Source organism: Mustela nigripes, chromosome X (assembly GCF_022355385.1).
Source record: "Mustela nigripes isolate SB6536 chromosome X, MUSNIG.SB6536, whole genome shotgun sequence".
NCBI classification, from domain to species: domain Eukaryota; kingdom Metazoa; phylum Chordata; class Mammalia; order Carnivora; family Mustelidae; genus Mustela; species Mustela nigripes.
In genome coordinates, this window is record NC_081575.1 from 55,185,845 (window position 1) to 55,203,748 (window position 17,904).

A 17,904-nucleotide genomic window follows, 5' to 3' on the forward strand; every position below is an offset into this window, starting at 1 on the left:
AAAAAAAAAAAAAAAAAGCCTTCTTACCGGACAGAAAACATTACACATGTGAGCTCCACTGTGTCTATTTTGATGGAACATGAATCCATTAGACAAATACCACTATTAAAGAAAAATATCTAAAAGGGGCATTACTTGAGTTTTATGTACACTTAAACACTGAAAGCACTCTTGAAAAAGAAACAACATATAGAAGAGCAATTATTCAATTCAATGGAACTAAATCATAAAGATTAAGAAAAGCTTTAGACCCTGGCAGCATGGAGATTAGGGAAACATCACACAACCTATGAAAAAGAACATGTCCCTAAAATAACAAAAACTTGTTAGTCTTTTGGTATGACAAGGACACATCTAAAACAACTGAAACATAAGAAAGTAGATATGCAGGGTGCCTGGGTGGCTCAGTGGGTTAAAGCCTCTGCCTTCGGCTCAGGTCATGATCCCAGGATCCTGGGATCAAGTCCCGAATCGGGCTCTCTGCTCAGCGGAGAGCCTGCTTCCTCCTCTCTCTCTCTGCCTGACTCTCTGCCTACTTGTGATCTCTGTCTGTCAAACAAATAAATGAAATCTTAAAAAAAAAAGTAGATATGCCACACATACTTCTATCAACTAAGCTCTGGAGTGGTTACTACACTCTTCAGAAGAGGTCAAGGTGTTCAACATATGCCCATCATGTGCCCATCATCAAAGTGACCATTCTTGCAGGACATGACCGGCATTAAGAATATGATGTTCCATTTCTTAAAACTGTAAGTTGAAAATCGATTAAAAGTTCTCGTCACAGATTAGAACACTTTACAAAAATAATTTAGGGCTACACTCATCAATGTGCTTTAACCCAAAAGCCATTTTCTCTGTCAACAAATGCTGGTTTAGCTTATGGAAGACAGTTATTTAGGGGACCTAAGCATAGGAAAGCATGTTAAAATCAACAATTGGCTCCATGCAGTTTTCCAGGTTTTGATCTGCTAATAGCTGTAATGACTATATATTTAATATCCATTAAGTATACAGATCTTTCCACAGATAACGTAAGAATAAATTCAAGCCAAATATACTGCTTTAGTTAATGACCAACATGATCCAGTACACTGCTGTTAACTGTAACATGTATGTTCTATGCCTGCTTGTGTTTTATTCACTTTAGATATTTCCTATATGAAGCATTTAATTTCGGATTTAATTCAACCTTAGCATGTTTTGAGGCTATCTCCCCACCAGTGAATACCTATAAAACATAAATACAATTTCATAGTAGAATAAGCAAAATATATTTAGACAGGTAAATATGCCATAAACATTTTAAAATGCACTTCAGTCTAATTAATGTTACTTTAATTTTCCATAATTTTGAATTGCATATATCATTTGCTGTTCCTTGCATTAGTGTAGGTTAGCTGAGAGTTAACCACGTAACAATAAAACTCTACCCACATAATCTGGAGATAAGAAAAATAAGAATTTGTTTAGTTCTTTTTTTTTTTTTTGAATTTGTCTAGTTCTTAAGATCACTATTTTCCCTTTGATAAGTAGCCTTGTACAGATGAAGAGTATGTACTTACTAAATATTTGTTGAAATGAAGTGACAAATGAAATAACTTGGAAGATATTTTATACATTTATATGTATGTTTATAATGTTTGTAATGCTTATATATGTGTATATAATAATGCATTGTATGTGCATATATAATGTATATAATAACACATAATACATAATTATATGTAAATTAATTATCAGTTAACTTTATATATATACACATATATAGTGTGTCTGTTCAAACTGAATATTCTAATTGGCTTATAAAATGAGACATAAAATCTGTGTACTATGCATAAAATGAACTATGCAGTAATTTTTTTTCTATGAAAAAATTCCCCTTTTGTCTTCCTCAAATAAAAACCTAGAGGCTATTCATTAATTCTTTTACAAAATAAATTTAGAAGTTTAGCAGATCATAGGCTATTTTCAAAGCAGCAGGCTTATTGTTAATATTAAACATTTAATTAACACATGTTTGCAAATAATCTTGCAAAGCAAAGCAAACTCTAAGCTTGAGGATCTATTTAAAACTCTAACACAAATGAAAGAATGCATTTTAACATGGGGGAAAACCTTGTTTTTTAATCCATGATTGCACATTTTACTACAAAAACATGTCTCATGGAATGACTAATTTAATGAATTTTTAAGGGCTCATATCGTAAGGACTCAGCAAATATGTCAGAGAAAAGATACTAAAGTCTATTAACTATAGCCGTTCTTGAGCAGAAATACCTGTTTTATTCCAATCTCCTCTTGCTATGTATTGTATTTATAACATGAGTAATTCTATACATTCATAAAACTAAAATATTTTATTTTATATCTCAGTAACTATTTTTAGTTGAATTTTTCTGGTATTATTCTAAAAACTAAAAAAAAAAAAAAATCTATCATTTACCGATACAACACAAGGCAGATATAAGAAAGGAAATTGAAGTGTTCAACAATGGATATGTGGCAAAAAATTTGTAACCACAAAGATTTCACAATTTACCAAATGTAATAAAGGGGACAGATATATGGTTTAAGGACCTTAAGCTAAAAACAGCAGGATTCTAGAATGTAAGCCCCATGACAGAAGAGACTGTTGTCTTCATTCTGTTTGCAGCAACTAAAACATTGGCACCACATAGTATACCTTACACACACACACACACACACACAGAGTAATGGCAGGTCTAATCATAAGATCAAAATGATTGTGAAGAGGTTTTTATTTTATTTTAAATCCAATAATTAAATTGATAAACTGAGATTTCCAAATGTCTACAGATTGAAGACAACACTGCAAAAAAGATATTCATGAGGGTCTAACTATGTCCTGTGGAGAACTCTTTCAGTTGAAGTACTGAAGTTTCTGTAAATAAATTTCCTTGGATTGAATTCAAGAGGGGAATCATATTGTACCCTTTTGTTCATAGTGTTATATGGAGCAAGCCTTCAGTGTCTATATGGCTATTATTCTTCCAGAAGGATCAAGGCCTAACATACATAAATAATAAAATTTTTAAAAAATAACATTTTATGGATGGTCATATTAAAGTTTTTATATAGTTTTTGTGAATTTGGTATGCTTTAATATGACACTAAACTCAACATTCTTAAAATGAGTAATATGTAAATTGCACCTATGTAGCCTATTACCTAAAGCCAGTAAGAGAAAGTATAATTAAATGATAATTATGCATATGTTTCTAAATGTTTTTACTTCAATATAGCAGAGTATCTCACAATTGATACATAATGTAGATAATGCATTCAGTAAATATAATAAAATAAATTTATTCCAATATTGTTTGTGATGTTATTACTATGCTCGTTTAGACAAGTAAATAAGAAACAAGAATTCTTCCAAAATAACTAAAAGCTCAGAATCTAACATATTGCTGTAAGCTATAACAGTTATAACTGTTAATCCAATACACCTTTTATACAAAACCATAAACACATGAGTGGAAAAATAGCACAGATGTTCATCTCTAATGCAATTTCCATTCAATTTCCTAAGTGTGGTCCCTGTGTGCAAACTAGCTTAACGTTATGTTTAGCTTGCAAATTCTTTTAATAAATAATGAATGCAATAAAACTAGGAGATCAATGGCAAGCTGAGAAATCATTAAAAAAAAAAGCCTTTTGTGTTCAGGCTGTTGCCCATTTTCAAACTTTAATCCAGAGACAGATCAATATCACTTTTTTCTCCTTTTTAACTCATAACATAAATAGCAGATACACTAAATGTAGCCTAAACGCTGTTACGAGTTAACAGTTGCCAGCAACCTAATAAGATCATTAGCCACAATGGCAACTGAATGTTTTATACCTTAACATACACACTACATTATACACTATTAAGCAGTCAACTTGTTTAAGAATAAAATGTTTATATAGCAATAAAAATACTGTATTTCATTATTTTTAAACTTTCCTACACTATAAATATATACATAGATATATCTATATAAAATTTCAGTAGCATAATTACTTCAGTAGTACAATTACAAAGTAGTATAATTACAAAGTTTTCACCATGATTTGCTCTAATAAAATAAATAATTTAAATGGGTCAAGATAGTACATATATATGAGCAGCTTATACCTCAGAGATCCTAGATGAAAGGAAATTTCATTCTTCAAAATTAATTACATCTGAAAGTAATAAGTTATCCCTTTAAATGGATGGGGGGATACATCATGTAAATTCATGTTGCACTGAATGGCTCTTTAGATTATCCAGGAAAAAGGTACATCATAATACTTAGGTATTTGTGTTGTGTTTCTATTCCTGGGCTATACACAGGGAAGGAGAACCCTCTTCTTACCAACCCTTATTGGATAAATATGCATTTTCTATTCCTGAGCTATACATAGGTAAGGGAAGAGAACCCTCTTCTTAGCAACTCTTATTGGATAAATATGCATTTTCTGTTTGAATTATCAAAACTAAACTGTCAATAGGGGTGGTACTGATATCAAATAGTATAAATCCATATAGCTGGGAATGATTTTACGGTAGTAGGCTTGTCTTACTTACTAATTCTTGCCTATTCATAATATTAGAGCATATTCTGTGGGTTTTCACTAAAGGAAATATCAAGAAGTCACTCTTACTTTAAAAATATATTTCAGTTCAAAATCCTAATTTCATATTTTAGATTTTGATAGCTTTATATGTATACTTGTGAAAAGTTTATGGCCTGGTTACAAATGGTTTTATAATGGAATTAAAAGTGCTGTGAAGTGTGTAAACCTGGTGATTCACAGACCTGTACCCCTGGGGATAAAAATATATGTTTATAAAAATTAAAATAAAAAAACATAAAAAAAAATGAAAAAAAAAAAAATTTCAAAATTAGTATCTTTAATAACTGCATACCTTATGTAACTATTTCCTAGCTTTTCAAAGGAATGGCAATTTGTGCAAAGAGTTCTGATGAGGAATAAATGTGTGTGTGTACATGATTGTACTCATTTAACAAATGTGAATTAAGTGCCTAAAATATACACAATATTGGGCTTAATGAAGTTTTGCAATGAATATTACTAAAGTTAAAATTTACTCCTTAGAAATTATTATTACAAATTCAAGCTTTTTTATGTAATAAATTCAGTTCTTTTTTAAAGATATCATTATAGGTAGTGAAAATATGTCCATTTGCTCTTTACTTATATTCAATTTACCTATATTATATTCACATTCTCAATATAATAATTCCGTCAATGCTAATAAATAAGTTAAGCTCTAAAGAAAGATGTGGCTAAAATGATCATGAACACATTCCCATGTTTCAAGCAAAATTTGAAAAAAAAAACACTCCTGTACATAACTTCATTAAACTTCATTATAAATTTCTCTTTACACTTAGACTATAGATCATAGCCTATATTTTAATCTTCCAAAAGTAGCCTAACTTTGGAGATAAAATTTCTCCTGAAGAATTTGAGACCTCAACAGTATCAATTAACAGTGTTTCCTGTTTTCCTATTTTAATAAAACTGACAACATTATGATGGAAAAAATACTGTAAATGCTGCAAAGAGGAACTACCTCTAAAAGCTGGCTTATTTTAATATATATTCTTCAGAAACTTGAACAAGAGAAAAATTGAATCTCCTTTTAAAAATTTGTATTTTCAAATATCAGAGATTAACTAAAAAGTTATAACACCTACAACATTCAATTCAAAATATTTCACAACCAACAGAATTGACTGTCTCCTAAAACCAAGGTAATGAAGCTTTGGGTTAAATGATATAAATTATGGTCGCCATGATATTTAATGCAGGTAGGTAATAAATTTCACTAGAGTTATAATAAAGTTTCTTTTTGTGTGCCTATGCTTTTCTACAGTTCGAGAAATTAAATTATAAAAGTAGCATTTATGGGCGCCTGGGTGGCTTAGTGGGTGAAGCTTCTGCCTTTGGCCATGATCTCAGGGTCTTGGGATTGAGCTCTGCATTGGGCTCCCTGCTCAGCTGAAAGCCTGCTTCCCCTCCCCCCAACTCTGCCTGCCTCTCTGCCTACTTGTGATCTGTCAAATAAATAAATAAAAATCTTTAAAAAAAATAACACCCTTCTGTAATCAATTTGGATATAGCATTATTCTATTTATAGTGACACTTTCAATGTCACTAATCATAATTTCCAATCATATATTACTTATTCTCATTTTTCCTACCATGATTAAATATTAATGTGGGGGCACTTTTAAGCAACTACACTATACTTAGGTTTTAACATATTAATTTCCACCGTTTTGGAATAGCTAATATAGCATGAAAATTAAGAATCTTTCCCATGAAGAAACTCATGGGATGATATTGATTTTATATTTTTCTCTGATTCCTACATAAAATAAAATGAATTTAATTGTTCTAGCAGAAAATGGAAAAAGGGATGCTGCCACTTTAAAAGCTTCGATCTGACATTGCTGGCAGTGTATGGGAACATTAATGCATCTGTCATGATAACAAGCTAAGAATAACATCTAGACATCAAACTGAGCAGAGAATCCATCTGAAGTGATTCATTCAGATCTGTCTCATTGATTTATTAAACACAGGGCAACATCTGCAGCCTCACACAGCCACTTGGTGAAATTAATGCAAGATCAATTCAAATGGAAAAAAGTGTAAAAGAGATAAATCAAAACACAATTTGCATGCAGTTCCACAATCAGGCTTATTGGGTGCAAATGCTCAATTTCCCTTCCAAAGCAAATGTGTTTAAATGTTGTTTTATCATTTTAGAATTGTATGATCTGAAGTGACAGTGAAGAGTTTTGCAGGTTGAGATGGTGAAAGGGAAGAAAAGGAGGGGGAAAAAATGCTACCGACGACCTTTTGAACATGCAACAATAATATCATTAATACCTAATTGTTTTGCTTTTGGGGAAAGGTTTGATGTCCTTTCTCCAAAAACAATATTTTCAGTTTTGGTCCATTAGGGTGGTTTCAATACATATTTGAAATGTATAACGTGGATAAACCTAAATCATTTGTATCTCTAAGCGCACCACATGAAGTGACCCTGAAGATCTAGATTGTCAAATGAAACATAATATATTGTGATTAAGGTTTCTCACAATTATATTTGCCTGCTAGAAGCACTTTTAAAGCACGTAGGGATTTCATTCAGACAGAATCAGATTACTTAAGAAAGCATCAAATAATTCAGACAATATTTTCGACAGGTATTAGGGGTTTTTGTGTGAAAACACATAAAACATTAATGTCTGAAGATCATCACTTCCTAATTATTGGAACACTATACATTGAGGGTAATAGTACACATAAATATCCCAAGAAATTCTCCATCATAATATGCATCATATCTTTAATGTAATATCTATCACCTAATAAATGAGTGCTTGGACAAATATTAAATCCAACTCAAGTATTTAGATAAATACAAGTATTTAGATAAATTGGTTATGTAGAAGTGTGCATTTAAAACGGATGTACAGGGGCACCTGGGTGGCTCCATGGGTTAAAGCCTCTGCCTTCGGCTCAGGTCATGATCTCAGGGTCCTGGGATCCAGCCCCACATAGGGCTCTCTGCTCAGCAGGGAGCCTGCTTCCCCTCCTCTCTCTCTCTCTCTGCCTCTCTGCCTACTTGTGATCTCTGTCAAATAAATAAATAAAATATTTTAAATAAATAAATAAATAAATAAATAAATGAAGTGGATGTACATGTGGAAGTTCTGTGCACTGGCATAGGACTAAACCATTTTAATTATAATCTTTACATCATTCTAATAAAAGACAACAATAATGACTAAGTAACTGCTTTTAATAGACAAACCGATCATCCCCTCATTATCGTATGAAATAAAATGTCTCCATTTACTGCCCAGATTAATTTCTAAAATCTTTTTATTCTGCAAATGTTGTCATAAAAATATTAGCCCAAGAAAGTGTTGCAAGTTCTTCAAAAATTTGACTTTGTATAACTTTCCTATGAATGAAAACATCAATTTTTAAAGTAAATTGCTATTCTGTGTGGATTATATTCATCCAGTGTCAATACAAAGCCAAAATCATTGAGGACTTACAAAAACTGTATTTCTTGTATTTGAAAGTATTTCTAAATTATTTTAAAGTCAGAGTTCACATAAAGCTATTCTATGAATGATGCCCATTTATATTCTGTTCACATGGTCAAACTAACAATCACAATTGGATAATTTAAATTTTAATTTAAAAACACTGAATTTTACTCATTCAAATATATGTTGACTCATGTCTCCAAATATATTTAAATGTTCTCTTAATCATACATTCTTGTTTCTCTAAGCATTCATTTACACATAAATGACTGGATAACATTTAATCAGTTGATCCTCAAATACTGATCATGAAATCTAACAATGTTACTTTTATATAGATAGGTAGATAAAAAGAGATAACACTAAAATGTGCTGGCTGATTTTTCACATTTACTGAATACCAGTTTTTAATTGAATATTACTGAATACCAATTTTTTTTTAAAGATTTTATTTATTCATTTGACAGACAGAGATCACAAGCAGACAGAGAGGCAGGCAGAGAGAGAGGAAGGGAAGCAGGCTCCCCGCCAGGCAGAGAGCCCGACGAGGGGCTCGATCCCAGGACACTGGGATCATGACCAGAGCCGAAGGCAGAGGCTTTAACTCACTGAGCCACCCAGGCGCCCCTGAATACCAATTTTTAATTGAATATTTTATTGTTGCATTGAACTTTGAAGAAGTTAGTGAGAAAAATCCATTGCATGAGAGTGTGATTTTTAGGCGTTTGCTTTATGAATCTGCCTTCTCTGATGTTAAGAATTCCAAGTTTTGCTCCACAAGACATTGAAAAGAAAAATTACAGTGTCTTAGCTGAAAAAAAAAAAGACTTTTCTCATTTGGTTTTGGTCTTTTCTTTCATTTTCTTAAAAATCTTCAGAATAATCTCCCTACAATTAGTTTCTGAAGTAAAAAAAAAAAAAAAAAATCAAGGAAAATATATTGCATAGCCCTTTGGAATTGCAGGGATGAAAAGTTCGATTTATTTAATAGAACAATGTATAGTTTTTCATCTTAACTATTCTCTAGTAGCAAAGGCAGGTATTATTTTCCAACTTCTTTTCTAGGAAGACAAGTTTGAATATTTTGAAAATTAGCTAATAACAAAACAGTATAAAGCACTGATAGAGTTCTTGTGACTCTCAGTACTTTCAAAGAAACAATCGTGAATGTATTTTATTCATTCACCTTTCTTCCATGCACATTAATAAAAATATGTCCCCAGTCGAATGAATCCAAATACCACTTAGTGGCAATATGTTAAGGTCTTTGAAAATGACGAATTTGAAAATAGTCTATCTTGTGTCTTCTGGAATAGTGTAGGAAGCATTCCAAATTAGAATACCCTAAGTCAGGACTTGTACTCTCCCTTAGTTAACTGACAGAGAGGGGAAGAAATGCTTATTATGTAGGAAAAGAAAATTGCCAATGACACCATTACAAATAGGCCTCCCATTGAACAATACATTATGGAAATTCATTCATCAGGAGATAAAGATGAATCTCTTTTCTCAAATAAGAATAGGATATGAGAATTTCCAGTCACTGAACATATATATACTTTTTCCTTGCATCCCCCTTTAGCCAGAAGAGTTAAGTCATGAGTCCTCAGTGACAATCCTCTTTAGCCAAGTCTCCATTGATTCATCGCTCATTCCTTTGAGCATCTCTTCAGGCTCTTCTGATCCATCGTTCACCTCTTCTCATAGCATCATTCTGCTAATATCCTACATCTCTTTTCTCTTACTGGCTTCATGTCTTATCTAACTTATTTTGTCTCTCTTGAGTCTCATTCCTATTTACATTCTTCACCTTTCTTTTCACTGACTAGAAAAGTCATAGAAATAATGTTGATCTAAATAATAATTTCACAATTTTATAAAATCATTCAGATGTTGAGAATGATTTAAGGTACACATTTCTGTAAATAATGTTACCTAAAGTCATAAAGCATCCATTATAAGCATTATCATGTTTTGAAGTTTTTAAGATGGTTATGAGGGCATTTTGCAGTGATAAAATTTGGTAATGTTATTTTACCATTAAGAAGATTTTCCCCAGATATTGTGGAGTGTTCGTTGTTGTTGTTGTTTTTCCTATCTAGAAATAGCAATACAGGTGTATTTCTGGTAGTTTTCCTCATCTCCATTCATGGGCTGCATTCATAGAATATATTTCTAATATTTCTAGAATAAATTTTTACAATCATATACTGTAACACTCATAACAAACCTATAGAAAATGCATGTTAATCACCAACATACCCATAAAGAAATAAATGCAAAAGGAGACACTGGCATCATATCTTATACATATTTCTTCTTATATTTTTAATATTCTCCTATTGTCTTTATATATGCATATACACAAAAGCAATATAAGCCCTCCAAAAAAGTTATCATTGTAAATGCTATGATAAGGAGTAAATAAAACTTAACTGAATTAAAATAATAACCTAAAAACATATCACACAATAGGGTCCAAAAATACTATAAGAACACCTCCCTCTTGATACAGAGTAATTTATCATTTTTCCCTTCATCAAGTAGCTCTAATAAAAATTAATTAAAGAAAACTTTCTACTTAGAGGAAAGCATCAAAGTCACATTAAAATACTAATCTATTTTTAAAAATGAAAGTCATAGATTTTGCTCAAGGATGTGTAAATTAATTATTAAAGTAGGACAAATTTCCTTTGTTTAGTAATTGTTCCACCTTAATAGTGGGTGTTTGTAAGAGAGAAGCAGGAAGGGAGTGAGAAGGAGAGAAAGGGGGAAGAGAAGGAGAGGGGAAAGATAGGATTTCAGTTCTGCAATTGTTTAAATTGTGTCTTTTTGAATTGGCAACACATGAATTAGATGGCCCTCATCTGAAGGTCCTGGTAACTTTCTGAGTTTATGTATTTGTAAAGTGCTTTGTGGTCAAAATAAGATTTCCGTTCTACTCTTACAACTTATAATTGTTTATTTTATCAAGGGAGCAGTTATCCTTTCTGTTTTAAGACCATCTATCTACCTTAAGAAAATTTTATCTAATAAACCGGTTTGTAAACCCCAGATATGAATCACCTAGAAGTTCTCATATAAACAGGTTTCTGTTTGATTGCCAGAACACAGGACACTGTGGAGGAAAAAAGGTTACCTTGTAAGTTCTGTAGCATTACCTTATTGTAGCAGTCAGCAACAGTTTGTCTACAAGGTGTCAGTATACTTGAACTCTACATAGTAATTTGGATTTTACCACAGATGTTGACAACTGAGTTCCTTTAAGTTGGTAAAAAGGGGTTCCTATGATTTAAAGTTGCACTGTGAGAAAGTCTACCTCTGCAGAAGTTTTCCACAAAATGAACAAAAGTCGTGCTGTTTTACAACAAAACCCTTTGCTCCCTTTAACCTGATGATGGTTTGTTTCTTGGTTTGTATGCCAAATGTGTACACACCTACCAGATGTCACCACACTGGAGATGGAATAAACAGTACAAAACTAATTCACAGGTCCTTAAAAAAATCAAATAATCTTGAATATAGTTTATTTTACTTTCTTTTTTAAACTGAGAAAGATTGAATACAATTTGCTTATGGACATATGCCAATGACATTTATTCTACTGTCCTATGAAGGAGGTACACTTACAACCACAGAAGCTGGTCATCATCACTTAAGAAATCCTCTCTTTGGGGAAAAAGGTTCCTTCCAACTTCTGGCCTGGGGAGAAGAGCTGGAAGCATCCTCTACAACTTCTCCTTCAACCCTCATCCAGTTCCCAGCCCTAGGTTTTCATGCCCCACATTGCCCCCTGCAGATGACCCAAACGGGACGATCCCAGGAGCGTGACATCTGTCGTCGTTCTTTTTTAAAAAATGGGATCCATCGACTTTACTGTATTGTGAACAAAGGAGCTTTGCACAGCGGGCATATGCACACGTCCTCATAGGCACGCTCTCTCTTGAACGCGCTCTCTTGCTCTCTCTCAATCTCTCTGTCTCTGTCTGCTCTCACTCACAAACACGCGCGCGCGCGTGCGCGCGCACATTTATCCACACACCACCACAACCACCACCATCACACACCCCACCTACTTTCACAACAAACACACATGATGGGGAACCAATCACCCTCTGGGATGGATCCTAGACTTCGGACCCTATCCATCCCCCAAATGCTGTGTTCTGGATTGCTAGCTCAGAAGCCCAGTTTACAGCTCTGCCAGCTTTCTCCCCTAGAAAGTCCCTGGTGTCTGTGTTCAGAAAGAGAAAACCTATTCGACCCGTACGGCCACAAAAGAGGAATGAAAACCACGTAGAGAAATTAACAAATAACCACAAGCAGTCAGTGACCCATGCAAGATATGGGCAAAAAGCTGTAAAGCTTCAGTAGAGGAGAGCAAACTGAAGTTTGTGCAGGGCTTATCTTGGACCCAAGCCCTGCCACTGAGCGAGGACTAGACGGGATGGGTAATTAGTTCTTCTAGTCCTCTTTCCCCACCGACTTACAGTAGAGGCAAGCTAGTTAAGACACTCTGCAAAGTTGGGTGAGAGTGATGAAACATGCAAAAGAAGGCAAAGGGGAGGGGGAGAACAAACTAAAAAATGAACATCTCACCTGGCATTGGTGCAATCGGTGAACAAAGTTTCAAAGTCTTTTCTGGTGATGAGTTTGCAGCGGTTCACCCCAGGCTGGATGGCCCCCAGACCGCGGAGGATCCGGACCTGCTCCACAGTACACACCACGGGGGATATGTCCAGTCTTTTCAGCTTGGTGTATACCGTGTGCAAGCCTCCCACCAGGTGCTTCAGGAAGAGATCAAAGACTTGCGGCAGGCAAATCAGTTCCTGACCGTCCATCAGGAATGAAGCCACCTTAACACCGTGCATGTCGACCATCCTGCACTCGTTGGTGTTAGTGTTGCCGCTGCCTCCGCTGGCTCCACCGATCCCGCCAACACCAGCGCTGCCGCTGTGGTTATTGGCCATGAAACTGTTGATCATATTATGTGTGAGACGAGAAGGCTCTCCAGGAGTCGAGTACGAGGTTTCTGCCCGAAATAAGCCCCCTGAGATGCTGGCTCCGCTGGAAGTTGCAGAGATCACCGGGGGTGCGGAGACAGCCATGGTCATTCAGTCTCAAACCGTAGGTCTTCGGGCCCTGTGTTCTCGCCCGGTTTCCTCTAGGTCGGCTCGCACTCGCTCCCTCACTCTCTCGCGCTCTCTCTGGCGCGCTCTGCTCTCTCCAAACTGTTATCAAGTCTACAGGAGCCAGTCTCACACGCTCACGGTCACCCACCACCCAAGGAACAGCGAGTAGCCCGGACGCGCGGCTGTCCAAGAACCCACCCCCAACACACCCCCTTCCGAGACTGGCAGCATCCCCCAGCCAATGGATCCCGCCCCCTTCAGCTCCCAAGCGCACCGAATGGCTGCTCCCCTCAAGGAGGTGGAGACTCCCTGGCCGGCCTCCCTGAGGCCTTTCTGGGTTCGCTGGTTAGGGAGGATGGAGCCTGAGAAGGGGGCGGACAGTTCCTCGGCTTCTAGCCTAGCGGTCAGACGGGAGAACCGCCAATTATCACGCAGAGCTCTCCAAGTGGCGGAGGCTACAAGCCCCTCCCCCTCCATGCTCCACTGGCTTTGAGGTGGAAACACAAAAGCGGGACTCCAGTACGTGCCTCTCACAACCCTGTGCCACCCTGCACCTGGGTTCAATTCAAGAAAGGGTGGTGACCGCTCCAATTCCTTTTGCACATTGCTCCCAAACTCTGAGGGGCTGAGATAGCTTCGCCCTGCTTCCAGGAGAAGCACTCGAGTGAGTTCAGAAGTAAACAGTTCCGGCCATCTAGAGCTCTTAGTGTGAATTCTCCGAAACCCGCGCACAGAGGAACCAGCATCCAAAAACGCGCTCAAATCGGAGTTGCAGGTTGTTAACCCGCTCCTGCGCACTATTAGCAGGCGCAGTGAACCTGTGATCACATGGGAAAACAGGCTGAGGGACTTCGGTTTGGGGTGGTGGACGAATGCCTCATTTTACAAGTACTTCCATCACTGTCCTGGATAAACTCAGTCTCCATTCCTTACTTTCAAGATGATCCTGCCCCATTCCTGGCTAAAATTGAAAGGAGAAGTTCCCACATGACTCAAAACAGTCATTACAGAATATGAGAGAAGAGTAAGGGTTTGCGCTCTTTAATACTGCATTTTCCCCCTTGTCTGTGGGCTTTGACTGTCCAGTAATTAGAGCTCCACGTCCTGCACTGTAGCTCAAGATTCCTCTTCCCCCACATGTCAAGTGCCCCTGAACGCACTACTAGAGCTAATGATAAGCAAAATGTCTAGGCAAGGTACATTCCAGGGAAAAGGCATGGTCTTTCCCACAAAGCATATGGCAGTTAGATCACTGAAGCAAAATTGTTTTAAGACTCCTTTTCCAGGTTTTGATTCTCTGAAATCAAGGTATTTCCTTTCCTGTGTTTCTTTCCTTTACAGGCTGTTATCAGATAGTGAAATCCATGCTTGGTTTTAACCAATGATATAGCCAAGGCAACTTCTCCAATATCTTTCCAAAATGTACATAATTTTAGATCCTTACTAAATTCTATCTAGATCTCTTTGCACTTAGAAGTATCAAGAAATAGGAGTGGGTGAGCTTCCCCCTCCCCTCAATAAGACATAAATAATAAATAATTATTTATTATTATAACAAATAATAATAAATAAATAATATATAATATAATATAACATATAAAATATTAAAAATAATATAATAAATAAAAATAAATAAAACATAAATGTCTTAAATTGGATTTTTCTGCCTCTCCCTTCAACATATTTTCTCCTTTTGTCATTTCATCACCAAGTAGTAAAGAACTACCCTTTGAATTGCTTCATACTGTTATAATGTTTAAAAAGACTTATTTTATTATTTTTTAATTATTATGTTCAATTAGCCATCATTAGTTTTTGATGTAGTGTTCAACAAGTCATTAGTTGCATATAACACCAAGTGCTTTATTTAGAGGGAGAGAGAGAGCACCAGCAGGAGGGGAGAGGGAAAGGGAGAGAGAATCTCAAGTGGACTTCCTGCTGAGGGTGGGGCCGGGCTAGATCTCATCACCCTGAGGTCAGGACCTAAGTTGAAATGAAGAGTCAGATGTTTAACTGACAGTGCCATGCAGGTGCCCCTACCATTATAACTTTAATTGTATGGAGTTAAAATGTTAAGAAGTTGTAATCGTTGCTTTTAGAATACAGTGATTAGTGACTGTAACATAATAGAATAGAATGCATGCAACCACAAAACACTTTTAAAAGGGAGTAAATCATTTTTGCTAGTTTGCTATTGTGGGAAGAAAATAGGAGCAAAAAAAGGACAATTGAAAAGGGATATCAGAGGCAGAAAAATCTTCCACAAAAAGTACAAGTTTTCAAAAAGAATAAAAAAGCACTGGCAGAAATGTTTTTATTTACATTTTTAAAAAGATAAATCCTAAACTGTGTTCAACAGGCATTTTGACAGAAATGGCTATTAAGCTGTTTGTTACTAGAACTTACCTCTGATAACTTGTAATTGAAATTGTTGGATAAGTGTGACTTAACAGGAAAGTTGTTTTCCCATATTTTTTTCTTTTTTTTGAAATTCCTATAAATGCATTAAAAATCCTAAGGCCAAGCTACTCCCCGTATACAGCTGCACTCACAAATCTTTTTTATTTGCAAAGTGATTTGGAGTTTTCAGCAATAGGACATTTATACATATATTATGATGTTTCAAATTTATGAAATGCTGAAATATAAAAAAGAAAGGTAAAACATTGGGCTGCAATCCCTATTTGCAATATTGAAAAACACATGCACTTTGACAACTTTAGAAAAGACTCAAACTAGATACGTCTTACATGTTTAATGTGATCTGTCAGATAGGTGGTAATATTTTATATTCTTTTATTTTTTAGATAAAGAGAGCACAAGTGGGGAGAGGGGCAGATGGAGAAGGAGAGAGAGAATCTTAAGCAGGCTCCATGTTCAGCATGGAGCCCAATGTGGGGTTCAATCTCACAACCCTGAGATCACCACCTGAGCCAAAATTAAAAGTCAGATTCTTAACTGACTGAGGTACAGGTACCCCTGTAGTAATATTTTAATTATTACCAGAGATTAAGATTCAAATTCTAGTAAAAATACTAGCAAGTAAAATTGGCCATTGATCATTTAAGGGTTAAAGTCCCTCGGAAGTCTGTCAATACACAAAAGACCCTTGGCTTCATTATTCAAATACCTTCCCATTAGCAGTCTTCTAGAAAATAAACTTGGTAATTGTCTTCAGGGATACTTGTAATTTAAATATTTAGTCATTTAGATCTAAGAAGCCAGATGTTGTCTCCTTGGGTTTTCCTGATATTTTTATTACTCTCTTTCTGTTACTACTACTTCACCTCTTATTATCTATGCTTTGAGACTGAGATGAATTCCACATGGAGAGTTTGTTTTTATCACTGACTTTCATGTCTTTCATAGGTCTAACACTTTTCTAAATAAGGCTGGTTTCTACAAGGCCAGAGGAATCCTTGTGCATCAACACCCTGGAAGTTGGAATTTCATGAAGCAATATAAAATCATAAAAGCTGGGGCACCTGGGTGGCTCCGTGGGTTAAGTCTCTGCGTTCAGCTCAGGTCATAATCTCAGGGTCCTGGGATAGAGCCCCTCATCGGGCTCTATGCTCAGCAGGGAGCATGCTTTTCCCTCCATCTCTGCCTGCCTCTCTGCCTACTTGTGATCTCCGTCAAATAAATAAATAAAATCTTTAAAAAAAAATCATAAAGGCTGCAGGAAGCAGAGTACCCTTGGGAGATGACTCTCCATGGAGAGAGGCACTGCACCAAAACTAAGAAAATACTCAAGGGGGTGTGAATTATTTCCAGACAAGAGCAGATGACCCCAACAAGTAAGAACAAAATTAGTACAGATATCGTATCTCATCAAAACAAGTTCTATATGCTCCTATTCCAGTGGAATGATTTGGGGCCTAAATGTGGCTTCTCAGACTCTGAAATGTTATAATCTCCCAAGATTTAATTAGCAATTCACATGTGCTATTAGTTCATATTCGATTTGGAGGGAAGTGTGCTCATTTGTGACTTTTAGATCAGATATTCCATTTTGACATTATCAGTGAGATGCAGATGCTATTTTAATTAAAAATAAATAAATATATTGGCAATCTTACACAGGATTACAAAATGTCCAGAACCATTTAAAGGAGCTGGTTTTCAGAATGGGCATTCAAGCAAAACCCAATGTCATAAATAGAATTATTTTAAACCCCCAGCCAACTGACATCACAGCCTCTGATATGGGCTCTAATTAGAATCTCTTAGGAGCCCTCTGAGGTTCATTTTTAGGCAAATAGAAGGAAATGGATTAGAATTGTCAAATCACTATGTTGTATACCTGAAACTAATATAACTTTGTATGTCAACTATACTTCAATTAAAAAAAATTGATTCGGCAAGGCAATAAATGTGAAATGAAAACATTCATATAACTGAGAATTTAACTGGCTAACGCCTATAAATACAGCCCCATTCAATGGAATATATGTTCTCTTAGGAAAGTGGCTATAAAATGACCTTCTATAACATAAATTCTTTTTCTCATTCCATTCAGTGTTAAATTAAAGATGTGTTCCAAGGAAGCAAAGATGGAATATGGGGATCTCTGGAGCAAGAAGAAAACTGGCCAAAACCCAAAGAATAACAGTGTAAAATCAGATGCTTAGAAAAAAAATCAGATGCTTAGAGGAAAAATGGACATTTACTAACTGAAA

The 17,904-nt window shown here is 35.6% G+C and overlaps 1 protein-coding gene across 1 annotated transcript in view; it reads right to left on the minus strand.

The window, feature by feature from the left end:
• The window catches only part of DACH2 (dachshund family transcription factor 2), an 848,671-nt gene extending 835,274 nt beyond the window's left edge, over positions 1–13,397 (minus strand). The window contains 1 exon segment of the mRNA XM_059385214.1: positions 12,693–13,397. Within this exon segment, the coding sequence (XP_059241197.1) occupies positions 12,693–13,207 (515 nt within the window). The 5' untranslated portion in view covers positions 13,208–13,397.
• Between the last annotated feature and the right edge of the window lie 4,507 nt (positions 13,398–17,904).